Source organism: Pygoscelis adeliae, unplaced genomic scaffold (genome assembly GCF_000699105.1).
Source record: "Pygoscelis adeliae isolate BGI_AS28 unplaced genomic scaffold, ASM69910v1 Scaffold245, whole genome shotgun sequence".
NCBI lineage: Eukaryota > Metazoa > Chordata > Aves > Sphenisciformes > Spheniscidae > Pygoscelis > Pygoscelis adeliae.
The window spans coordinates 760206-786111 of NW_008824766.1; the positions used below are offsets into that span (position 1 = coordinate 760206).

At 54.8% G+C, this 25906-nt stretch overlaps 2 protein-coding genes across 2 annotated transcripts in view; one reads left to right on the plus strand and one right to left on the minus strand.

The window, feature by feature from the left end:
• The window catches only part of FYTTD1 (forty-two-three domain containing 1), a 23133-nt gene extending 22327 nt beyond the window's left edge, over positions 1-806 (minus strand). The window contains exon 1 of the mRNA XM_009323596.1: positions 794-806. Coding sequence (XP_009321871.1) covers positions 794-806 — 13 coding nt within the window. The remainder of the gene's footprint in view (positions 1-793) is intronic.
• Positions 807-3693: 2887 nt separating this feature from the next.
• KIAA0226 (KIAA0226 ortholog) lies at positions 3694-25906 on the plus strand. Its single transcript, XM_009323578.1, has 21 exons — positions 3694-3754; positions 5668-5821; positions 8254-8337; positions 9296-9455; positions 9630-9736; positions 10310-10450; positions 10667-10823; positions 11060-11608; positions 14177-14272; positions 14430-14545; positions 15038-15239; positions 15611-15706; positions 19338-19398; positions 20396-20528; positions 20867-21012; positions 21377-21441; positions 22020-22258; positions 22660-22721; positions 22921-23074; positions 23461-23554; positions 24466-25906. The coding sequence occupies exons 2-21, from the start codon at positions 5783-5785 to the stop codon at positions 24627-24629; spliced, it is 2865 nt and encodes a 954-aa protein (XP_009321853.1). The 5' UTR covers positions 3694-3754; positions 5668-5782; the 3' UTR covers positions 24630-25906.

The window sequence follows — 25906 nt, forward strand, 5'->3', positions numbered from 1 at the left end:
GGCAACTCTCCATCAGCCGTGGCCAAGGCAGCACCTGCCGAGCCTCTGCTTCGCACGCCTCGTGCTTGTGGGCGAAACCAGCCCGCCCGGACGCCACGCTGCCGTTCTGGCGGCTCTGCGGCTTGCTGCTCTTGGATCACGTCTCCTTACCCTCCTGGCAGCCGGCTGCATCGCCCCTTCTAGGTGATGGGAAGAAATCTTTGGCTTCTCTTTATTTCTGAAGGCGAGGCCCTGCGCCTGCATGTGGCTGGCGGTGAGAATGGCCGCGCTGTGGTGGCTTCATCTGCATGGTCTTATGTTATGCTTTAGGCATGGTTTTTCTTGTTAGCATTTATAAAAGCAGCAGAGGTTGTTCCCTGGAGGTGTTTTGATGATAAGTCCTATTTGCTTCAGGTTTTTGCATGTCTTCAGCCTTTGCTTTGTGCTTCGGTTTTGCCCTGGTGCTCACAAGCACAGGGTGGATGTTGGATGGAAATGGGAGCGTTGGCTGGGGAGGAGGGAGCAGCTGAAACTTGATATGGGAGAGAAGCATTCCTTATCCGAGGGGCTCAGCTAGCTGTCTATTCCTGCTAGCAATATCAGCCAGGAAAATGCTACTGGTGCTTTTAAAGCTGCAGTGCAGGCTTGGGGTGCCTTTTGTTTTGCACAGTTCGAGCTATTCTCCATCTTTAGCTAACGCTTCAGTCCCAGCAGGTTCAGAAAAGTAAAAGGAGTTGGTTGTATTCACTTCTTTTTCTTTCCGGAATCATCTTTGTGCGTTTTCTTGCCTTTGCAAGTGCACATCCTGCACTACCAGACTCTACCATCGTGTGACTAATAGGGCTGAATGTGGTGCCACCCCCAGCACTCCCCCAGGGACGAGGAGGACATCTCGTCCCCTCCAGTGCTGGCACATGAGGGGACCTGCTTGTTCTCCTGGCTGTCACTGGTGCACTGGGGAGGATCCTGGCATGGGCCTTGCACAGCCTTGCTGTCCTTTGTGCAAATGGTTTCGCATTTTAATTCCCGGGGAGGTGCCATTTCACTATAGATTGTGGCTGTGACTGGTAACGATAGGATAGAGGTCACTGGATCCATCTTCCCATGGATCATGGGAAATGCAGAAGCAAAAGTTATTTTGCTGAAGTCCATTCTTCTGCTGGGACAGGAGAAGAAAATAGGATCTCGTGCTGGGTTTTGCTGTCTCTCCTCCTGAGCAGCAGATCTGAAATGCATCGGGGAGCAGGGGCTGTAACGCCAATGTCTATCGAGGCACGGCAGGAAGGTTAGTGCCCTCGTTCTTGCTGGCAGAGAGCAGGGCTCTCGGTGCCTTGGAGTGGTGGGCGGGTGGGGTGAGGGACGCAGCAGCCCCGGGGGAAGCACCGGGGGAAGCAGAGGGGCCGTTGGTCAGCTGGGTGGGTTAGCAAAGAGCTGCCGCCTTCTGCTCCGGCACCAGCGAGGCCCGGGGATGGCAGGGCCAGAGGAGAGGGTCCCTAGGGGGAACCAGTGCTGGGAGCGATGGAGGAAGGTGAGTGGCTGGTCCCGGGGAGGTGGGTTGCGGTGGGGGTCTGCTCTGCGTGTCGCTGCCTCTGGCTGCCTACTTGCTTGTGGCAGGAGGGCCCGTGCAGATTGAAGCCCGATGGACACTATCACTGGTCCACAGGTTGTGGTCATCTGCCTATGGGAGGCTTCGCCAGGATGAGCAGGCAAAACTATTTGTCATGCTGGGAGAAGGCTAAAAAACACCTTTAATCCCTATTTTCTTCCCTCGTCCTTTGCCAGTGCGGAGCAAGAGTGCTCTGGCGAGCAGCAGGTCTGGGCTGCATTTGCTGCGGGAGCCTTTTGTGGTTGTGCCCCCGGTTTTATACCGGTGCAAGCTTTTAGCACCGGTGTGAGCAGCCCTGCGTTTCAGTTTCCCATCCAGCCTGCTCGGCTCTCCCTGCCTGGACGCTGCAGGGCTGACCCGCCAGGCTGGCAGAGCTCTCCTGGCTTCCTCTGCCTCTTCAGCCGCTCCCTGTGGCTGCAGAAGAATTGCACGAAGCCTGCCTTTCTTTTAATCCTGTTTCCCAGCAGTGCTGAGCCTGCCAGAGGAGCAGGCGGGGAAGCCCGAGGAAAGGGGCTGCTGGTTGTCTGGGAGACCCAGGGACGGCGAGGCGGGAGCAGGCTGTGCGCAGTGGCGGGTTACGCGGCATCTTCGGGATCTGCGGGAGGAACTGGCAGCCGGCACAGGAATGTCCTTGGAGATCTGTCGGAAGTCCCTCCACGACCTCGGCATCCTCAGCCCGACCTCTTTAGTGTGCTAAGAAGGATTGAGAGACTCCTCCAGGTAGAGGACAGTTCAAGTGGCCATTGCTAGATGCCTCCTGCAGAGCACAGGCAGACACACAGCAGATGTTGTTTGCGAGAAAGACAAGCTTCATTTTTTTTTTTTTTGAATACTAGCTACCTGTGTGATTCTGTTTTGGAAAGTAACTAGGGATTAGTTTTATTTTAAATGGAGCTCACCTGAGTCAGCAGCATGGCTCCCTGCCTCTGCTGTGAGTCACCTTTGCTGACCTGGGCCAAGAGAGGTTCCTACCCTTGCTGCCATGGAGGGGCTGAGAAAGCCTTGGGTGAGCAAGCAGCATTTCCCTGACGTTGTCATCAGCAGCGGCATTAAGCCATTTCTTGCTCCAAGGCTGGATTCTGTCTTTTATCACTCCAGTGCAAAAGGTTCAGTTATATTTGGAACAGTTCCTGACGGCGGGTTGATGTTCCTGTACCTGAAGATAGAGTTTGTGGTAGTAAAGCAAGGAAACCCAGCGCCAAGTTTACGGAGCTGGTGGCTAAAATTGGAGGCTGGATCAGAGGTCGTCTTTAAGGAAGGAAAGGGGTGCGGCTGAGGTCCCACTGGTGCTGCACCAGCGATGGCCCCTGCAAACATCCACGGCTCTTCTGGCTGGGGGACCAGGCTCTGCTAGAGCAGTAGAGCAGAAGCACGTGTGGTTCTTGCAGGGGAAGCTCTGCTCATGTACCTTGACCTCTCTGGAGTGTGTTGCTCACTTTGTCCTTCCTGTAAGTTGGGGTGTTTTCATGATGTGATATGAATTGGTCTTACCCCATGTCAGGCTCGCTTTAGCACTAGCAAAGGAAAATTCTCTTTTATTCAGGAAAAAACAAGCAGATTTCTCAATATTGCTCTGAACACCTGCTGAAACGGGGAACTTGCGGGCAACTGGGACCCAGGCTTTTGCCATCCCTCCTGGCAGCCCAGGCTCAGGCTCTGTCAATGGGAGGGGAGCAAACCCTACTGCTAATTCAGCGTTAACCCACGAGTCCAGTTCAAGCTGAAATGTGGTTAGCTGTGCTGTCTCTCAATGTCCCTGCCACCTGCAGCCAACTGTATGGGTCTTTGTTTCTTCAACCTTGTGTCACTGTATGCTTTTCAGCATGCACCATGTTCCAGCCCAGAAACGGCTGGGTTTTGGGTATCAGTAGGGTCTTGTGTATCCAACTTGTGAACTGCTTTGGGCGAACAAGTCCCATGGGTCTTACAGGGATTTAATTCACTTTCGGTAGCTTCTGAGGCACCTCTGCAAAGGTGCTTTCGTTGCACTGCTTGTTCCCTATGTGCTTCTGAGTTCAATGTTTTAACATTTTGAAGTTATTTTCTTTGACGACTGCTTAACCTTAGTCTCCCTGTGCTAGGAGGGAGCTGTGACCCCAGTCTGTTGGATCCTGGTTTCCTACCTCTGGGGAGATGCACAACTCCTCCTTTAACGAGACAGGTCATTTGGTAAGGCACAGCTCTGCATGTCCTAACCCTGCATCCTTGTGTGCATCGCCTGCTTTTTATGGCATGAAATAACAGGGAGTTTCCCTGACTCACTGACTTGGAAGATCAGCAGCGTGGCTGAGCTTTCACTTGCATTTCCTAACTCTGAGCGTTAGAAATATCTTGGGGAGGAGCTGGTGAACTTTTGAGCTCAGTGGCTGCAGATGCTCTTTGACCAGGGACTGGCATCGCTGGATCGGTTTTCTGTGTCTCCCTGAGTCGGATCGCCTTCAGGAAGCTGCTTTTGATTTATATCCATGCTTTCTTCTTCAGTCTCTTCTGAGACAAGCCCTGACCGTGCTTGTTAGTCTAAGTACATCATAAACTTATACATACTTTTTTATGCATTGCAGCTCTGTCTTAGAGCTCCTGTGCTGTCAGGGTGACAGGCTTTGCTGGTGGGATGGGTTGGCTTCTGCATGGTTTAAGCTTAGGTGAGTACTGAAAGTGGTGAGGTTTCACTGCAGAGACCTTGCAAAGGGATTGGATGGGGAGCTTGAAGTAGAGCCAATATTTGATGATCTGCTTGTTCACTTAATCAGTTTTGCAATAACAAACGAGTCGCAAAAAGAGAATATTGATGAGAAAAGCTTGGTTTTAAATATCAGGATCATGTTACTTTTTAGTGTCCTTCTCTGTGCACAAGAGGTGTGCAGCCCGCACTTTCATCCACAAGGATAAAAATGAGAGTGGTTTTAAATAATGTTGTTTATTTTAAATTTATTTTCCCTTTTTTTTCTTTTGCTTTGGAAATCTGGTTTGTTTTGGGCAGTGAGAGGGATTAACAGCTGAAACACTGGCTTGTTTCTTGCCAGTTGGAAGGTTGGACTTCATTCTAAGCTGTCACCCCCAGTGCTTTTGTTACAAACCCTGCAGAAGCATGTTTTTTTGGCATTTACACCCCCAAATATAGCTTGCAACATTCCTGTTGCTTCTGAGAGAGTAACTCCTATCTGAATACATGTTTCTGACAGCTGCTGTTCCTCCGGCAACACTGTCAAACGGCTTGAGGGGGGACCTCAGTCATCCAGAGCTTCCTTCCCCAAAGTTGCTTTTGCATAGGCAAATGACATTACCTCTCTGCACTCCTGCTTTATGGCAGATAGTGGTAATACAGATTCCTTGCTGTAGGCAGGGCAGCCAAGGGGGTTGATATCGATGAGAAATGCTGTGCAAGCTCTAGATTACAACTGCAGTTTGCAGTTTGCTAATCTCTGCCCAGATCATGATGAATGCTTTTGCAAGAAAGTCAGCTTGTGCCTGCAGCAGCTCTGGGGCCAGAGAGCAGCTGTACAGGTGGAGATGCAGATGAAGCGTTACCAAACTTGCAGTGGAGCACTTCTGCATCCTGACGGTGCTGGAGTGCTTGATGTGGTGCGCATTGCTCGGGAAGTGCCGCTCTCTCTAAATGCAGGTGCAGCGTGGCCAGTGTCTGCAAGATGTGGTGGACATTGTGCCATTGCCTTACAGGTGCTGTACTCCTGACGTGCTGCTGCTCTGAACAATCTCTGATAGAGCGTGTGAGTGAAGCAAGCAAGAGGCTGGCTGGAAAGATGTCCTCCAGCTTTGTTGGCCCGTACTAAGCAAGTGGTATATTGCAGGAGCCATCAGTCTTTGTTCTGGCTGTCTCCTGAGTCACATTGCTGGTGGCTACCAGTCATCACAAGCATCATTACGGTAGGGCCTCTTGTCCACAAACCATGCATGGGAGACCACAGGGAGGTTTAAAGTCCTTTAGCTCACCTTTGCTAGCTTCTGGACCACTGAAGGTTTCAGCCTGACCAGAGTCTCCTTGGAGAGAGTGCAATACCGTGGTCCTGTTGTGAAGCTCCTTTTGCTGTATATCTGATGCAGCTTGCTGTGTTCCTTTGCAGGAAGGAGCATTGGAAGCTGCTAGGCAACCTGAAGACCACAGTGGAAGGCTTGGTGTCCACCAGCAACCCGAACGTCTGGTCCAAGTATGGCGGCTTGGAACGGCTCTGCAGAGACATGCACAGCATCCTCTACCACGGGCTCATCCACGACAAGGTAGGGCTCTGTCCTGCCAGCACTGCTGTCTGTCTGCAGCAGCTTTGGTGCCTATCATGAGCAGGTGGGACAGTCCTGTCTGCCTGCAGCTTGCTTCAGTGCTCGCAGCACGGAGTGGGTACAACGCTTGTAGCAGTGTGGGAAATGATTGAAGCAGGGACTGAGCTCGCCTGGCAAGTGCTGTGGTTGTCAGAGGGACCTGGGTGCGTGTTCTTTCTATCCCATCCATCTTCAACGTGGTTTTTCTAAGTAGCTGTGCCCCCCACACTGAGGCCAGCCCCTCTCTCCTTTCTTTCTGCTGCAGCCAAGTGATAAAGCTGCATTTGCAATAAGTCAGCCCCATATCGTCTGCACTTGGACAACTCCCCAGCGAGGCCTGGCAAGAGAAACCTCGCATCTTTACTGTTTCTGGTTAGCTGTGTTAATAACAGGAACTGGCAGCCAAATCCGCGCTCTGTGTGAATGGGATCTCTCTTTCCAGGCTTTCTTCATGCCTTGCAGTTGTTCACCCAGACATTCCTCCTTCCACGTCTGCCTGGAAGAATTACTCCTTCCCACTTGTGTGCAGAGGCCTGAAGATCTCCCTTTCAGCTTGCAGTTACCACCACAATTAATTTACAATGGAAAGTTGAAGCGAGTCTGCAGGGCATGCCTGGGGGCAGGCTTCCCATCGGTGGCTCTGCCACCCAGAGAGCGATGCAGAGAAGCGAGCGATGCAGAGAAGCGAGCAATGCAGAGGAACCCCAGGCAGCTTGCACGGGCCAGCTTGGTCCAGGAGCAGGAAAGCCGTACCTATGCAATGCTGCACCCGAGCTAATAAGTCTTCAGGAAGAGCCAGGGTGGCAGCTAAGCCCAGCAGGGTGCTTTGATCCCTGGATGTATTAGCTGCAGTCAGCACTTGTTATGGTGCTGCTCTGTTCCCGTTAGTCCCCAGTGGTGCAGGCCAGGGACCTTTGGGAGATCCACAGAGAGAGAAGCTACCTTTTACATGTGAGGAGTGCAGTGCTCCCTTCTGATAGACATGCTGTTAATAGGCTTCAGGAAGTGAGATTGAAATTGTTTATATTTGTCTGTCTATTGGTAACAGTTCATGCCAGACCTGCAAAGCAGGTTGCCTTCTTTCATGCCTTTACTATAGGCAAAGGCAGCTCTTTTACTTAGAAGTGTCTCCCCTGCTTGAGCATGTGTGACACCAATCAAGTTATGAGAGCTGCAAAGGGAGGCCCGTAAAAATACAGCTTCCTAACAGCAGTTTTCTAATAGTTGATCCAATGAAACACTTCCTTTTACTTATTATTTTCTTATCAACTTTTTTCCTACAACTGAGAAGAAATAAAAAAAAGGTGAAAAAATCCTTATGTACATGTTAAGAGAACTAGGGTAAAAGGTTTTTAAACTTTTGAGTGAATTTTATTTATTTGTCCAGAAAACCCCAGTTCAGTCTAGAGGACTAAAATTGCCATGTTAGTTCTCTAGTCTTAAAAAACCAAACCAACCCCTCCTCAAACAAATAAACCACAAAACAGAACCCATTCCTCTGACGCTTGTGAAAGAGGAAATAGAGATGGAAGAAAAAATAATCAGCCTTTTGGTGAAGAGAGACATTTTGGGCCTGTGTTTACACCCAATAGGGTGGTGAGGAAAACAGCAACTCTGCTGCAGTTCCTCTTTAACGGGAAGAATAACTAAGAACAAAATAACTCATTGTCTGAATAAAGCTGAGGCAAACAGCAGCAAAGAGCTGACAGAAATGCAACGCCAAATTTCTTACCTGGGGTGCTCAGCCGTGCTGGTGTCCTCGGTGGTGGCTTGCATCAGAAGACAGCAATGGTTGCTGGTTTTGCTGGGATGTGTTTCCCTGTTGCTCTTCGTGTCCTCTCGCTGGGGTCTGACTCTGCAGTGCTGAGGCATCAGGACTCTCCTCCAAGTCCTTCTCTGGCAGGAAGGGGAGGGGTGATGTGGGAACTTGGTCGACCTTGAACTTGGCAGACCTGCGGTTGGCCTTTAGGATCCTTGTTGCACTGCAGCAGGGATGTGAGCCCTTTGGTGCCATGTCCCATCCCTGGCCCAAGACCTCTCCTGTCTCCACGGTATGAGGGACTGGGATCTTACCTGGTGGAAGAAGAGAAACTCGGGGGATCTGTTGTCTGGTCACTTGTCGGCTGGCCACAAGTGAGAGGTCACCATGGGAGGGGCAGGAGACAACTTATCTACATCAAACCAGTGTTCTTTTACTTGATCCCTCAATCTACAAAACTGTGTTATATGCTCGCGTTGTTTCTCCTTTGTAAAGCAGTGCTGCTCTGTCTATTTTCTGGCCCATCTTGCCAGGGTTAGAGGCTCTCTGCTCATGGTAGCATGGGGCTAATGGGGGATGTTGTCATTTAACTGGGAATTGGGTGGTGGTATCTAACCCCGCCTGTCCCGGGCAGGTGTGCTGCAGACAGAAGGACTACTGGCAGTTTGTGAAGGACATTCGCTGGCTGAGTCCCGGCTCTGCTCATCACCTGGAGAAGGTGGGTTCTGGTGGGGTGGCCTTGTGTGTCCAGTGGGGAGGGGAGAGAGGACAGCTGGGCTGTGAGCCTCATCGGTGGGATAGCGGCGCCTTGGCTGTTGGCCTGCCGTGGGTAAAGTGGCTCCACGGATTGTGGAGGCTGAAGCAGCCACATGTTTGTGTACAAGCCACGTCCCGGGAACTCGGTGTGGCTTGGGTTGAGACAATCAGCTGCTTATTTCTCCCAGGCCAGTCTCCAGCTTGGCTCCTCCGGCTGCAGCAGGCATCACCAAGGGAACGGACACAAGCAGCGCTTGTGTGTGTGCAGGGGTGATTCATGCCTCTGTGCAAATCTCTCAAAGTCTGGGCTGTCCCATTTCTGGGTTGTGCCTTGACCATGCATTTGGCTCTCTCGTTCCTGGCTTGTGCCGACTGCTGGTGCATGGGGATGCTCTTGGCCCTCGGCTGCCCCCTGCCAACGTCTGTGGGCCCCACCCTAGCTCGGCGCAAGGGCCTGACCACCGGTGGTCCCTATGTCCACCCTGCTGCTGGGGGGATGTGGGATGTGACTCCAGTCCAGCTCTTCAAGGTGCAGCAGCTCAGGTATTTAGCTTCCCCAGTTAATGTGTCAGCAAGAACATGACTGTCACCACCGGGGTCGGGTTGGATTTGGGAGTGTGGGGTCCTTCCAGGTCAGTGGCGAGGCACACGGGTGGGAGAGCATGCAGGAGAAATTCATAGTGCTGGTGGCTGTCAGGGGACTTTGGTCGCTGGCTGACCTTTGAGGCGTTGTTCCTCCCTGGTGCTTTTGCCTCCCTGGTGGCTGGGGGGCTGCTGGGACTTGTCCTCCTTCCCGCTGATGGTGACCGGCGCTGGAAAGCTGCCGTTACTGGGGGGAAACCAAAGCTGTGTGGTGGAACAATCCCTCCTCCCTGGCTTGCCTCTGCATGCCTTAACCTGTGCCTGGTGTCCCTTTCCAGTTCATCAGCCTGCAGGAGAGTGGCCAGCCTGACCCAGAGGGCCCGGGGGACCAGGCCATCGCGCAGCTGTGGCTGCAGCACAGCCTGCAGTGCCACTGCCTGTCAGCGCAGCTGAGACCGCTCCTGGGGAACCGGCAGTACATCAGGAAATTCTACACAGGTAAAGAGAAACGGGCCTTTTCCTTCTTATTAGGAAGATATCTAGCTGGTGGCGTTCCCAAGCCGCATGGGAGTGAGGGGGATGGCAGAAAAGGTGGTTTGTGTGTGAGCAACCAGTGCTGTCAAACCACGCGGGTGAGAGGGACCCCGCCGAGCAGCAGTTTTTTCTTCCCAGACACTGCCTTCCTTCTCAGTGACGCCCACGTCACGGCCATGCTGCAGTGCCTGGAGGCTGTGGAGCAGAACAACCCCAGGCTTCTGGCTCAGATTGACACCTCCATGGTGAGTTGAGGTCCCGGCTTTTCCATCTGGCTCTCCCCAAACGCCGGCTGGCTGTGGCTGCTTGTGCAAAGTCTCATTCAGGGCACACGGAGCCCTTGGACAAGGGGCTGGACTTGGAAGTAGCAAAAGGAGCTCCAAGAGCGGAGGAGAGTGGTGAACTGGTCCCTGCGCTGCCTGTGTGAGCATGGCAGGGGTTGGGGTGGGGGAGATGGCTGTGTGGTGCCTGTGGTGAGGTACCTTGCTTCTGGCTGGCATCGAGGATTTGAGTATGAGGACCTGAGGACCAATTCCTTGTAAGTGGCACCTCTAAAGCCCTCTCCAACAGTCCCAGGCTTCAGGGCCAGCAAGCAGAGCTGCCTGGTCGTGAGGGACAGCCACCCTCAGAGGGGACAAGCAGCACCCCAGGACACCTGGGTGCCCACTCCTGCTGGTGACGCCAGTGACCCCCTGTGGAGCCCCGTGCCAGCTGCCCCCTCCCCAGAGGAGGGAACAGTGGCTGCTTTCTTTGCACAGAGCTCCCCCAGAGGAAGGCAATTAATGAGGCTTTGTTAAATGGGGGCTGTGTTCTTTCAGCTGGCCGGCACGTCACTGCCATCCCTGTGCGCGTCAGGTCCTTCTGCCGGGACAAGAGAGATGTGTGACCATGATGCTGAAGGACAGGAGAGCCGTCTGCCTGGGGCACTGGGCTGCCTGGATGGTTTCGCTGAGAGCCTGGTAATTTTGCAAAGGGAGCCCGCCGCGTAGCTGCGAACAAAAAGCCCCTTGCCTTCTGCACTGTGGCATTTTTCCCTCCCCATCCTCCTGCCCCCAGGGCTGCCACATCCTTTGCTGGCTGGTGACCAGGTGCTCAGGTCAATTCCTTTCTGTTGCTGCTCCTTTGACGTGTAGCCCTGTAAATGCTGATTTATTAATGATGCCACCTCTCTTCAGCTTACCAGGAAGAGTGATGGTCCACCTCTGGTGACCAAGAGTCAGAGCCTGACTGCCCTCCCTGCGTCCCTGTACGTCCCTGCTGCAGGCTGCACGCAGCAGCGCTGCTTTGGGTCCTTCTCCAGCCTCCACAATCCAGCCTCCTCTGGCCTCTCAGGTAACGAGGGTGGGCTGGGAAGCTCAGGAGAGACCCAGAAAAGACTTTGCCTTTTTTTCTGCTCTTGGATTCGTTGTGGTGGATGGGTGTGAGAAGATCTCTGCCCACAATGGGAGGGAGATCCCTGGCCTTTGCCCATGGTGGGTTGGCATGCCTGTGTGAAGCCACAAGCTTATTCCCATAGGGTGCTCAGCATGTGCCAGGGTGTGTGACATCCTGCTCCTGCCTCTGTCCAGACAGGAGACCAGCGAGCTCTTCCATCAGCTCCAGCGCCATCCAGCCCCAGGAGCACTGCCTGTCTGCCCGGTCCTCCTCCTTCAGCGAGGGCAGGTCCCCTCTGGAGCAGCCCGGCTCTGTCACACGCTTCCACGTCTCCTCACCCAAAGACCTCTTCTCTCCGGCCAGTGACATGAGCTCCAGCACCACCAGCCAGAACGAGGACACTTGGACGGGGAGTCAGGATGATCCGCAGAGTGATGTTAACGATGGGCCGGAGTACCTGGCCATCGGGAACTTGGGGCGCCGGGGCCGGGCATGCAGCAGCGCCAGCACCAACAGCACCAAGAGCAGTAGCTCCAAACTCTTCTCCTCCAGCAGCTCCCAGAAGCTGGACTCGGTCTCATCCCTGGGGGAGCAGGGGGCAAGCGGAGGTGGAAGCAGGGGCCTGAGCCTGTTGCGCCGGTCCAGCTTCTCGGAGGGACAGTCGTCAGCTCCACAGGGCATCCTCAAGAAGAGCCATGTGCGCTCGCACTCTGACACCAATGTGGCTTCGGGGAAGTTGCATGGTAATGGGGCAGCTTTTCTCGTATGGCTTTGGGGTGTGGGAGTCCCTGGTACCAAGAGGCTGATGCTGGCCACCTCTTTGACTCGATGGATCAGGTTGGCGAGGGGAACAGTGCGCGAGCGGTTGGGAAATTTGGTCTTTGCCCTTAGCTTTCCTGCTCTGCACTGGAGTGATTGGCTGACATCTTGCTTTCCAGAATGCCCTGGACCAGTCTGTTGTTGGTATAGGCAGCTTTTTAAAAAACTTAGAACGTGGCAGTGATGCTGTGGCATTAGCCGTCCTGCTTCCCCACTGGCCTTGCCTGGCTGGGGCATGGGGCCATGGCAGGGCACAGAGCTGGGGCTTGGGCTCGGGCTCGGGCTCATCCTACTGGTAGGATGTCATCCTACTGGTAGGCTGCTGGGTCATCCTGTGCTCTTGAGTGGGTGAATGCATGGCGGGGGGGGAGTGGGATGTGAGGGGACAAACAGTTTGTGGGAGTCTGCCCCACCAGTGCTGCCTTCATGGGAGAATGGAGGTCCTTGCTGCGTAATAACCAGTCTGTCTCTGTTTTCTCTCCCTTAACGCTGCCCTCCTCCTCCTCTGTCTGCCCAGGAGGCCTCAGGGATATCACCATTATAATAGAAGATCCAGTGGCAGGTTTGGGAGCCAGTATAACAGCCCTTCATTAGTCATCATTGCATCAAGTTCAGGATTTCCATCAACCCATTAGTATCCATTTAGAAAACCAAAAAAATTCTTTCTTCCCTGTGTCCCAGCTGGTGCTTTGAAGTGTGGTCAGGTTTATGCATGCGACCTGACTGAAGATCCCAGCTTGGTTTTTGGGAGCAGTGGACCAGACCCAGAAGGGCACTCAGCTCCCCTGCATGGCGTTAGGGAGCGCTGGCCACCGAGTCCCTGAGCTGTGTCCCCTGCCCTTCCCTCCACCCCACTGCCTCAGGAGCCAGGAGAGGTTTCGTCTCTCACCTAGCAAATAAGGGCTGGCAGCTAAGCAGGTGTGGGCTTGAACATCTTATTTTTCCTTTCATTTAGTGGATCTGTGGCATGGGGAGGTTTGATGTTGGCTGGGTTCAGCCGCATCCCAGCCAGCTGTGCTTGCACCCACAGCCAGGACTCCCAGGTGCTCTTCTGGGCTCGGGGCAGGTTTCCCCCGAGCAGAGGTGCTGGGGTGCTGCCATCCCTTTGCCCCACATGCAGAAAGAGTCAGCAGCTCAAAAAAATGGGCTGTTTTCTTTTGCATCCGTTGAACAGCGGCACTGGGTTTGTTGAGCTCACATCTGGGTGCTGAGGGCTCTGCAGCTGGGAAGGCTCCTTCCTGGAGGTGGTGGGTGTTCAGGCAGATGTGTCCAGCCCTGTGTCCTGCTCCAGCAGAGGATGCCGAGCACTGCCTCGCTTTACCCTTCAGCAGTAGGCTCTGTTGGATGTGGCATCCCCCAGGCTGGTGATCATGAGGGGGTTTCTGTGCTGATTTTCAGCAGGGTTGAGGTGGCTGCAGGATACCCTGCCAGGCTGCAGTGATTAGCTGTGAGAGCCTCCCACCCCGACGGGTCTCCTTTGTCACACAGCCTGTGGGGTGGGTTGGTCCCAAGCCCCATCCTGGTGGCTGCCACTTCATGGTCTTGGCAGGGAGATGCTGGTGTTGGTGGACTCAGGAGCCTCCAGCCACATCAGGGTTATGGCACAAAGCTGGGAGCAAAGAGGAGTAGGAGGTTGAGAGGGTGGGGTTGCCCTTCTGCTGTGCTCGGGATGTCAGGATGTCAGCTGGTGCCTGCCCCATGTCCACACCTGTATGCTCCTGTCCCACTCCAGTCGGGGTGTTTTGAGTCTCCTTCAGCAGTCCTCTGTCACCCAGCCGCTCCGTCCAGGTGCTCCCCGGGGCTGTGGCTCTCCATAGAGCACCATCTGTTGTTGGTCTCTGGTCAGGCCAGCTCCTGGCAGTCCCCGCCAGCTCAGCCCGGCAGGGAGTTGCACTGCAGTGTGTGCGTGGGGCAGAGCCCTGCCCACAGCCTGTGTAGGTCACCTTGAGCACTGCAGCCCAGGCTCCAGGGTTGCGTGTGGGGAACCCTGGCTTCTAGTTGAGCAAGAGCATGTCCTTCAGGTGCCTCCTTCCGCTGTTGTCCAGGCTGCTTTGCAGGACTGGGAGCCCCACAGGTCCCTCGGCTGCTCAGGTTTCCCCTTGTCTCCTGACTCTTTGCCCTGGGGGATAACTCCTCCCTTGGAGATGCTCCAGCAGGAAGAAGGGGCTGGCAGAGGCGCTGGCTGGAGCCTGTTGTGTCCCCCAGCTCTGCTAGGGGGTGAAGAGAGGAAGGCTCAGGACTTGACTGCTCCGTGGCTCTCATGAGCTTCTCTCCTTCTTTCCCCTTTTCCTCTCCTGCCTGAAATGCCCTTCTAGTTTTGTCCCCTCCTGGGCTTGCCCTCAGCCGTGGCACGGAGCAGGAAGATGTCCTTCCTTGCTTCCCATCCGTTTGTGCCTGCCCGTGTGATGCTGAGCCCCTTTTCATTTCACCCTGTGCAATGGCTGGGCGCCTCCGGGATACTGATGTGTGCCTGGTGTCATCTTCCTTTCCAGAGTCCCACGGCGATCCAGGTGGAGGGAGAGGGCCCGTCTCTGCTTCCACCCAGAGCAGTGAACTGAGCACACCCAGCTCCCTCTACATGGAGTACGGTGAGTACCGCCAGCCTCAGCGGGATGCTCACTCCTGGTCAGGCTCCTCCATCGGCTGCGGTGGCCTCAGCTTCTGGCACCTGCTTGTGGGATGCTGGTTGGGCACTGGGGATAGCAGTGGGTCCCTCCCTCATACGTTTGTCTCTTGCTTTTCTAGACTCTGGGCAGTACTTGAGCTCGGGGGAAGGGATGTTCAGAAGACCCTCGGAAGGGCAGTCCCTCATCAGCTACCTCTCTGAGCAGGACTTCGGCAGCTGTGCAGACCTGGAGAAGGTGAGCGAGGCAGCAGCAGCCTGTGTGCTTTGGAGAACATATCTTACTGCAGGTTCAGAGATACTTCCCTCCATGGGGAAGATAATCCCGTAGTATTTCTTTCCTGCTATAGAGCTGTGCACAGAACTTCAAGGCTGAGTTCCTCAGTGGTGTCTGGCAGCCAGGATCTGCCCATCCAGCATATACACAGCAGCTTTGCAACATGTTAGGGCTCCTCAAGGACATGTGCTGACTACCCAGAGTGGATGTGTTGCACATCCTCTTCGTAGGATGCCCCTTGTGTTTTGTGAGTATTCTGGAGCCCAAGAAGGCTTTAGTTTCTAGGTCCTCATAGAAGAGTCAGGTTTCATGGGGTCAGCAAGGATTAAGGTCTTTCTACCACCCTCCATGAGTAATAAGCTCTTTCCTGTCACAGGTGGGGAACTAGATTTTACCAAGTCTTCCTAGTTTCTCCATGGTAGAGCCTTGAATGCTTTTGCTCTTGCCTTGCAGGAGAATGCCCACTTCAGCATCTCAGAGTCCCTGATCGCTGCCATAGAGCTGATGAAATGCAACATGATGAGCCGGCAGCTGGAGGAGGAGGAGGAAGACAGTGACAAAGAGATCCAGGAGCTTAAACAAAAGATACGCATTCGGCGCCAGCAGATCCGCACCAGACACCTGTTTCCTACCTGCCAGGAGATGGGCTCAGACAGTGGGTGATGTGTTTTGGCCTAATCAGCTAGTGGGATGTGGGTTTTCTGTCTGTTGCCTGTCCTTATAGCATACTGCCTTCCTGCCCCTTCATGGGAAACAATCATATTGCTACCGAGGTGCTGCAGAGATTTGTGAAACTCTGCTGCTATTGAAGACCGTAATGGGACTGATACTGTACATTGATAACACTTGTGCGCTGCTGACGCTGAGTTATGGAATGTAATTTCATTTTGAACCCATAGTGTTTTCCATACTTGACCTCCATCCTTCCCTGCCGTGGCCATACCTGGCTATCAACTTCTCCCTTAGCTGTCAGTGACCCTTCAGACCGCTTCCACTGATGGCCTGGCTGTGTTGCATTTCTCCCAGGTCTTGTGGCGACAGACAGCGGGTCCCAGTTCAGCTCCCATGGCTCCATGCGGCTCTCTGACTCTGGCTCCGATGTGGAAGAGTACGAGATCCGAGGTAGGAGGGAATGGCTCTATTGGCTTCTTGCATAGAGACAGACTTCTCCTTGGTGTGGTGGTGTTGAGGTCACGGAAGAAGAGCATGTCCCTCTGGCCTTCAGGGTGGCTTTTCCCAAACAAATGGCTGAATTCTGAGCATGAGCAGAGCAACCAGTTTCCCTCATGTGATGGCATGACTTTCCTTTGAAATCCTCTGTAATCCTCTAGCATTCAGTGCCTCTGGCTGGTAGGTGGTTTCCATTTCATTGCCTGGTCCACATAGCAGCTGTCACAGCTAGAGAGAGGTGGGAGAGCCGCCATCCTGCTCTCCTCCTCCCCGGGCAGAAGGAGCCATAGCTCTGACCACTTATCTCTTGGGTAGCAGTGGTGGGCGCTGGTCACATCCTGACCTGTAATACCTGTAGTCTCTGCTCCTGGCAGCTTGGGTGGCTGAGCTTATCGCCCACAGGAGACCTGTCTGGGTCCCTGGGTGTCCCTTTCCTTCAGAGCCTTGTTCATCCTCTGAGGTGGATGACTTACTTCTCAACAGTACCTCCATCTCACTGACTTTAAAAAGAAGATGGAGCAGTCCAGTCTCCAGCTATAAACTTCTCGTCTCTTGACTGTTGACAGCAAAGCCTTCCTTTCAGTCCCTGAGGGCTAGATTTTGTGCTCAGTTTTGAAGCCCACAGAGGGGTGTGTGAATTCAGTTCTGGGCTTCTCTTGTGCGAGTGCTGCTCTTGTATTATGCCCTTTCTCTTTGGCCTGGCCAAAGCACTTAAGTCAACTGTTTTGTCATCACCGTGTTATACAGATGGTAACGATGGATCTAACCTGATTCAAATGTCCAAGAACGGCCTCTCAGTGTCAATGGCTTCCTTGTTCTCAGGTAGTACCCTGCAGTGCTCCCCTGCGGCACGCGTGCGTGTGTGTGGAAGATGTGTGTGTGTGTGCACGTGCACACTTCTCAGAAATCTGCCTGATTTGGGAACTGTGAACAGCATCATCCAGACGTCAGCAAGAAAAGCCATTGCAGGATGATGTGGCAGGACGGAGCAGAGAGGAGGCAGAGGATCTCTGCCGTGGGCTCCATCGGCCAGGGTGTTTTGCCATGCAGTATTTTGGATATACCTTCACTGTGGTGAAGACCTGTGTTGCCTGGCGTAGGGCTTGGCAGGGCGATGGCACAGCTTTGTGCCTCTGTATCTGTTGAAGGCTGAGCCTGGGCTGGATGAGAGCAGAGTCCTCTACAGTGTGGGACCGGGTCTCCATCCCAGGTGCCTTGGGGAGCGTTATCTTGCTTGACTTGGCAGAGCTGGCATGCCACAGCTCTGATCTGAACCACGGCCAACCCTTCCCGTCCTGCTCAGACTTGACTTGGAGAAGAATCCTTCCAGAAAGAAGTCCTGGAGAGAGAAGTAGTGAGAGCAGACAGGGCACAGGCAGTTCGTTCACGCTGGAGGCCCTGGGCACCGGGATCACATGCAGCCAGGTCTTGCTTAGTGTTTTTATTGTTTACAGTACTACTAGATAATCCTTCCAGTCTGCTGGCCGTGTTTAAATAACCTTCATGTGCTCCAGGTTTGCTTTAGCAAGGGAACAGCCTGCGTGGGCTGCTGCTGATCTCTCCTGTCAGGTGTTCGGCGCCAGCACGTTGCTCCTGCCGGAGATGCTTGGTGCTCAGAGCTTCCCCGTCAGCCCTGCCGTGTCCTGTGTTTACAGCCCAGGGGTTTAATCCAGGGGGGCTCATCCTAGCCTGAAGCTGGCATATGGGGGCTGGGGTGATGTCCTTGGGTTTGGGGGCTGTTCACAAGCCTCCTGGGGACTATCCCACCTGGTGATAGCATTGGCAGCAGAGGCGTTTTGGGCAGTTAACTGGAGGCTTTTGGGGAGTGGCTGCAGTTAAGGTTGGGAAGCGAGTGGTGGCAGGATCCCAGTGCTAGCCCCCACGGGAGCCTAGGGTCAGATTTGGCTCCCTCTGCCATCCCTGAGACAATGCCCGTGCCTGAGTGTGCCGGCTCTGCCTTCCCATAACACTTGGCCCACACCGTGCTGCGTGTGCCCCGCTGTTTGCTCATGTTCGTCGTAGTCTAGGACCATGCGGCACCTTCCTGCGCAGAGCCGAAGGCACCAGAGCATGGCAGGTATGTCTGGCCGGTGCGCTACATGGCCGGGAGGCTACGTTTGACTGAATTCCCTGTTTTCTGCAGCTAGAAGTCTGTTTGCATGTTGTAGATATGCGGATTCCTTAGCATTAGGATGCTTTCCTGTGCCTGTTTCTAGCAATGGATGTCAAACAAGGAGGGTCAAGCATCCATGCTGAACTCCACTAGTGTGAGTCTGTAAATTTACGTGCAGGACTGGGACTTGCTCCCTTTGCTGCCAGGGCAGCCCCACTCTTCCTAGGGGGCTCGGGGGGTGGCACTCTTTGCTCAGCCAGGCTGTGATTCCGTTGGCCTCCGTGTGCGGTTGGTGCCTGGCCGGGATCGGATGGGCTCTGTGCGGGTCCGCGTAGCTGACCTGCTAGGGGTGGAGAAGCAGGGACCCCGAGCTGTGCCTCCCCTAGCCAGGCACTGGACCACTGGATCGGGGGGGAGCTGCAAGCCTGTGTTTGGGGGTGGTGTGGTCACTGCAGACCCCGTTCCTAGAGCTCCCCAGAGGTACAAAACAGGAGACCTGCTGGGCTGAAGGTTGTGCCGTTGGCCTCTCTTCTGTCCTGACCTGTAGTACTTTCCCCTTGCATGCCCTCCTTCCCTTTTCTGGGAGTCTGTCTGCAATGAAGCAGGGTTTCTGCCTGCTTCTGCCTGCCTTGTACTGCTGGAAGAGTCTCTTGTCCCAGCGTCCTTCCACTGTTGAGATGAATTCCCTGTCAGGGTTTAACCTGCTGGAGTGAAAGAGAGATGAGTGATAAAGGTACTGCTGGGTACTGCCTGGTACCCGAGGCTGGCACTGGGGAGGGATGCAGGGGCAGCCCAGGGCTGTTGGGGAGCTTATGGAGGGGTGGAGTGAGCAGGACCCCAGTGTCCTGCACCTTATCTTGGACCCCTCCCTCCTCGGGAGACGGGTCTGTGGCCTCTGCAGAGGGCTGGCCCCTGTGGCTGCTGGCCTGCTCTGTGCATGGGTGCTGACGTGTCTCTGGGGTGCTGGGCTTAGGCTGCCAGCCCCAGCTGTGCAGCTGCTGCTGACAAGCCGTGGCGTGGCCACCGTCTGATCTTACAGGTTGCTGTCAAGTAGAGAGAAGGGCTCTGCATCCCATTGCTAATCCCCTGCAGCATCTATACTGTGTGTAGAGAGCTACTAAACCTTCTTGCTAACCTTTCTGTCCTGCCCTCCTAGCTCCTGTGTGCGTACTGTATCAGGCCATGTCACTGCTAGGACTTGGTGTGTGACCTGTACCAGCAGCCACTTGTCTTCCCCAAACCCCAGGCTCACTGTTTTCACAGCATCCCACCATGTCCTTCCCTTCTAACTCCGACAGGTGACTGATTAGACTGCACCTCTCCTTGCTGCTCAGTGCCACTGGTAGAAGTTGATGCTGTAGTTCACGTGCTATTGACAGCTTGATGAGTTTTACAGTGAAGCTTTGGTTTGAAATGAGTGTATCCCCCTGCCCTGCCCCATCTGCTCCACCTTGTCTGTTTGTGATTCAGATGCAGACATCAAGAGGAACCCAGGCTCCAGCAGGAAGTCCTTTCTCTCCTCAGAGTCCATGTACGTCTTCTACTCGTGGCGAGACATCTTGGTACCAAGTTCCTCTTCCTGCCCAATTCTGCTCTTCCATGTGCATCAGCTGCTGCTTTGCACTGGAGTGGATATCCCTCCCTCCATCTGTTTGTTTAGCAGTGGGGCACTGGGTCCTAGTCTTAAATTTGGGAAGCAGCACCTGGGATGATCAGGATATTCACGAGGTAGATATGATATGGACTGGTGTCAGGAGAGATACCCATACCTCCTAGTAGGTAAGAGGCTGGGGAGAGGACCCGGCACAAACTGGAGCATCTGGACTGGCAACTCAGGCTGAGCCTCCCCTGCCTCCCCTCTCTCAGCTGGGACGGCCTGTTAGACTACCTGGTGCTGCCACCTTCTCTCCAACCCTCGCTGCTGTGCTGTGACCCGGGGGTGGAACCGCTGGCACACAGCGATGCTCACAAACTCTCTGTGCAGTGCAGCAGCAGCTTAAATGTAAAGTGCTCGGTCCTTTCCCCGCACTGCCCTGGGGTGGAGAGGTGGGGGCTGTGGGGAGGTGAATCACAAGCTGTTTTAAGCACAGCTGCTATGTTAATGCTCTGAAAGCAAAACCCCTTTGGGATGCAGGGGCCCCTCTGCTTGTTGGGTGAGATACAAAGCTATGTCTGTGCTTGGCAGCTTCTTTGGTAGGTTCGTACTGGGAGAGCTGTTACTTCTGGCTCGTACAGACATTGGCTCTCACTTTGCAGCTTCCCCTGCAAACAGGCACATGTTTTGTTGAGTTAAGGTATGTTTTGCTTGCCTTTCTAAACAGTTGTTGTGCCATTAGCCGGCTTTGCTTGGGGGCAGCTGCAAAGGCAGAAATCAATCACGTGTATCAATTTTAAGCCTGTGTAGCAATGCAGAAGTAAGGTACCGGAGTTGAAGGGAGCATCTTCAGCTTGAGCTGGGACCGGCAGCAGGGGTTGTGAGGAGGGCACAGCTGTGAGATCTGGTACTAACCACTCCCTTCGCTGTCTAGATCTCACTCCTTCCTCAACTCCAACTCGGCAGAGGCCGTGGCCATGGGCTTGCTGAAGCAGTTTGAGGGCATGCAGCTCCCAGCCGCCTCTGAATTGGAGTGGCTGGTCCCTGAGCACGACGCCCCGCAGAAGGTAGGGTTGTGGGTCCCCGGTCACCGATTGCATTTGATCTTCCACGAACCCCTGGCTTCAGCCCACTGCCGAGGGGCTTTGCTAGTCCCGGTGATCCCTTTGTGGAGCTGGAGGAGGGGTTTTGTCCGGGCTCCAGAGATGGGTGCAGCCAAGCGGGGCTCTGCCACCGCAGCCTCCTACAGCAGAGTGCCCGGATCCCTGGGGACATCCCTTCTCCAGCCCCCATTCAGCTGGAGCAGCAGCTCAGTGCCTGGCAGTTTTCCAGAGGGCTGCAGTTGCAGGTGCATTGCCTTTGCGGTACCAGGCAGGGATCTGACCCTCTTGCCTTACCTCTCCAGCTCCTGCCCATCCCCGACTCTCTGCCCATCTCTCCTGATGATGGAGAACATGCCGACATCTACAAGCTGAGGATTCGGGTGCGTGGAAACCTGGAGTGGGCCCCACCGCGACCACAGATCATCTTCAATGTTCACCCAGCCCCAACGTAAGGACTTGGCGCAGCCGAGGGCTCTCCGGGAACCTGCCCTTTCCAACCCTTTTCCATCAACACCAAGGTTGATTATCCTCTCCTTCCCACTTGACCGCCAGGGCTTCCCTGCTCTGAGCCTGGTAAATCCACGGTGGTTACCACCGGCAGCTGGTGCTGTGAGATGGAGCCAGTGCCTGCGGTCGGTGCCTTTGTTGTGCACCAGGGCACAACAGGGCTTTTCCCCTTGGATTTGTTGTCCACACTTAAGTGGCAAAGCATGTGGCTATCTCTGCCATCCAGACCTGTGCCAGTGACCATCCTCTGGTGCCAGGTGCCGTCAGGGCTGGACTCATGCATGTTGTCTTCTGTCTCTGGGCAGGAGGAAGGTGGCCGTGGCCAAGCAGAATTACCGGTGTGCGGGCTGTGGCATCCGGACTGATCCTGGTGAGTGGTGGGACCCTGATCCATAGCTGGAGAGTGGGAAAGAACCTGTGAACAAGTGGGAAGACACAGAGTGGGTGGGTGGTGGCAGAGCTCAGCACAAGGTCACTGGGGAAACGGTACACTGCCTTTGCCAGCTCTGCCTGCACATTGGTGTGCACCAGCCACAGAGGAGCCTCCTTCTCCAGAAGGTCATGGGGCTGGTGGAGGCAAAGAGCAGCCAGCCTGTCCTTTGGAGGGCATTTCAGATGTTGACTCTTCTAAGGCAAAGGCATCTGTGGGGGTCCTAAAGCTCCCAGCAGGTTCTGCTGTGGGTACAGCTGCAGAGCTCTTTGACCAGCTGTGTTTCCTGAATGTGTAGGTAGATGTGGCTGCATGAGACTGGACTGTGGTCCCAAATGCTTTTGCAGTCAGCAGGGGTGCTTGCAGACCCCAGTATTGAGCACTCTGGGGATGGAGGAGGTACGGGCAAGGCAGACTGCCTTGCTTGTTGGAAATGCTGAGCAACGTTGGGAGTCCAATAAGTGGTTGGGCAGAGCCTGTGCCTCGGCTGACTTCCCTGTCTGCCTGGGTTTGGCCAGATTACATCAAGCGGCTGCGGTACTGTGAGTACCTGGGGAAGTATTTCTGCCAGTGCTGCCATGAGAATGCCCAGACGGTCATCCCCAGCCGCATCCTGCGCAAGTGGGACTTCAGCAAGTACTATGTGAGCAACTTCTCCAAAGACCTGCTGAGCAAGATCTGGAGTGACCCACTCTTCGATGTGCAGGATATCAATCCTGCCCTGTACCGGAAAGTGAAGTCTCTCAACCAAGTGTGGGTAAGACCCTTTCCACGCCTTCCTGAGTGGGGTTTGGGTGAGGTGGGTGGCTGCCAATTGTAAACCATATTCCAGGGAAGCTGGGGAGAAGCGGATATTTCAGTTTTTGAGGCTTAAAACCTCAGCACCGTGGGTTTCCATTCACCTCTTGTTCTTTGTCCAGTAATGTAGGAATTTCAAAAGCAATTTCTGCCTGGTGTCCAGCTGGGCTTCGGTTTATCTCTTGGAGGATGTGATGATGGTTGCGCTCACTTTGCCCTGTGTGGTGTAAACACTTTGGTAGCAAGGGAGCAGCAGCTGAGGAGCAGCGGTCATTTCATCAGTGGAGGAAACAGGGCAGGCCTGCTTGGCAAAGGACCATGCTCTGTTTACTGATTCTTGTGTCACCCCTTCCTCGCCAGCTGCTGCGGATCCAGCTTTTCCACATGAAGAACATGTTTAAGACGTGCCGGCTAGCTAAAGAGTGAGTCCCGGGCTGTGAGATGAAGCTGTTTTGCTGTCCTGGATCTGTCCCATGGCAATTTGCACTGGGCATCTGTGTAGCCTGTGCAATGAGCAACAGGGGGAGAGGGGAGTGGAGGGGGAGAGAAAGCAGAGGCAGTAGAGAGAGGGAGCTTAGTGGAGTTGCTTTGCTCTGAGCTCTGGTTTCTCTGTCCTTGCAGCCTCTTAGACTCCTTTGATGCAGTGCCTGGCCACCTGACGGAGGATTTGCACCTCTACTCGCTGAGCGACCTCAGCGCCACAAAGAAAGGGGACCTGGTGCCTCGCCTGACGGAGCTCCTGAAGGCAGGCAGCCTGCACGTTGAGAAGTGCATGGTAAGGCCTCCTCGCCTCCCTCCTGCACGGCTCCGTACCCTCGGGACCACTCTTGGGAGCAGGCTTTGCTGCAAAGATAACCGATGGGGAGGCATTTGACATGCAGGGCAGCCACCAAATTAACTGATTCAATGCTATCTGCTCCTGCCTGCTCCACAGAGCTCCTACCCAGCACGTATGGGATGTTTGTTACCCCATTTTGGCACTCCCACACCCCTGGCACATGTTGATTCTGCCTTGCTGCGCTCCATGCTGGGGAAGGACTGTCCCACATGGTTAGAGCAGGGCACCGTGTCCTGCTGTCCTGCTCTGCTCTACCTCCTGCCCTGCTTGCCAGGGAGATGAGGAGCATTTAGCTGCTTTTTCCTCACCTTTTCTCCTTCCAGCTGTGCCAAGCCAAAGGCTTCATCTGCGAGTTCTGCCAGAATGAGGGCGACATCATCTTCCCCTTTGAGCTCAACAAGTGCAGGACATGTGAAGGTGAGATGCTGGAGAGAAACGGAGGGGACAGACCCTGGGGCCACCCCTGTCCCCCAATGCCTCCTGTTTGAGTGGCATTTGTGCTAGCGAGAGGTACAGAGCCAGAGCCAGCCAGACCAGAGTGCCTCTGTGCATGGCCTGTGTCTCTGCACCACGTTATCACAGCAGCAGATCAACATTATAATGGTGTCTGGCCAGAGCTGCTGGCGCGGTGGAGCGTGTAGGTCCCTTCCTGACCATGCTGTGTTCTGCCTGCCCCTGCAGCAGTGGGCAGTTGGGTTGTGACTGCAGCGAGCGGGTGTCTGGGAGCCCTGGCTTCCCTTCTGCTGTGGTTACGGGACAGGCTGCAGCCTGCATGCAGCTCTCTTGCCCCTGCTTGGATGGCTGGAGCTGACCTTGTAAAGCAGAGGGAGCCTGAAGGCTTTGTCTCTGTGCCCTTCCTGCCTGCCAAGAAATCCCCAGGCCCCTTCAGGAGTCATCCTCGATAATGCCCAGTACTAATGGCCAAGCAAAGCTTGTCCCTGCAGCTTGGTTCCAACCACTGAACTGGCTTGAAATGGCTCCTGACAACATGTAAGTCTTGGTTTGGCAGGTGCCGTGCCAGAGAAAACTTGGGGCAGAGTCACTGTTTCCTTGGAGAATCAGGAAAGTTTGGGGAGGGACCTTGTGCAGAGCAGGAAACCTCCCACCTGTGCTCCCAAAGGCTTTGCAAACCAGTTGCAGGGACCCTGCAGCGTGACTTCTTGCTGCTTCCAGAACGGTGCTGGACCCCCGCTTCTGGTCCTTGTTCTGCCTTGGCTTTGGTTTGAAATGTCCTCCTGGACAAGCCTGGAGCATCCCTCCCTGGGGTGAAGAGCATCAGGCAGTCTGTGTCAGCCTCTGCCAGCTCTCAGCCATGCTCTCCCCTGCAGAGTGCAAAGCCTGCTACCACAAATCCTGCTTCAAATCCACCCGCTGTCCCCGCTGTGAGCGGCTTCAAGCCCGGAGAGAGCTGCTGGCCAAGCAGAGCATGGAGTCCTACGTCTCGGACTATGAAGACGAGCTGGAGCAGCCGGAGGCGGTGGCAGCCACATGAGCATGTTGCAGCAGAGAAGCAGATCGTGGGTTTATTTACATGCGTGGCCTTCGTCACCAGAGACTGAGCCACACGGACTGGAGATGAGGACTGTCAGGAGGCCTGGAGCGCTGTCTCGGAGGGATCTGTTTTCCCCCATGCAGTAGTGCTGGGCTGGGGAAGGGGCATCTTCCGTTGTCCAGGTCTGCTCCAGGTACCGCTCGCACTCCCCGATGCCTTTGTTTGGGGAAAGGTGGCTGCTCCTGCGTGTCCTGCAGGCAGAACAGGGACCTTTTCGAAGCAGTTGTTCATGCTGGACCAGGCAGGGCTGTGCTGCCAGTCCCCGTGCCCTGCTCCCCGACAGGGTCCCCTGGGGGGTCAGCACTTTCTGCTCATCAGCTATATACTAGGAAGCTCTGGCCATGTCTGCTCCTTGGAGGGGGGGAATCAGCTCTCTGAGTCCTCTGATCCCCTGTTCTGCTGCTGGGGGTTGTGTGCATGGAGGGAGGGTGGGGGATTGGGGTTGGTTGTACATTTAACAGCTCCCTTTCTCAATTCTGGCTTGGGACACTGCTGGAGAACAGTTGCTCTCACACCAGGATCAGAGCAGAGGAGGTGGCAGTTGTGAAAGTGTCAGATTTCTGCCTCGCCTCTCCGTACTATCTGTGCTGAGCTGCTTTCCCTGCCCTCCACCCGCAGAGGGGCACTGCCCCCAGAGCAGCCGCATAAAGGGACCGGTGCTGCCGGGCTTTCAGCAGAGGCAGATCCCCGTGGCCAGAGGATGCAGTAAGTGAGGCTTCCAACCCCGCTTCCTCCTCATGCTGTCAGGCTGTCCTCTTGGGGGGACATGTCCTCCTCTGAGGGTGACATGGGACCTCACTCTGGTGGCACCAGCACCTGGCTTCCCTGCAGCTGCCTTCTGCCCGAGACCTGTTGGGATGCAGGTGAAGGCTCAGCCCTCTGGCTGCATCCCCCGAGCCTCTTGTCTCGGTTTGTTCTTTTAGGTTGGGTTTTTGTTTTTTAATCTGCTGGATTTGGTTTTATTTTTTTAATGTGGTTGTTTGTATTTTTAACTGTGTGTTCGCCCCCCCAAGGAGGTGCTGCTTGAAATGCCTCTTTAGGGGACATGCAATCTGCTCGGGACTCACTGGTATAAAACCTCCCAGGGCTGTCCTGCTCCTGGTTCCTCACCCCTGGATGGGGCTGATGTTTGCCAGGTGTCCTCTCTCCCAGCAGATCTCCTGCTCCCCTTGGGAGAGGGGTCCCTGAGCCAGGCAAAGCCTCAAGGCTTCCTGGCT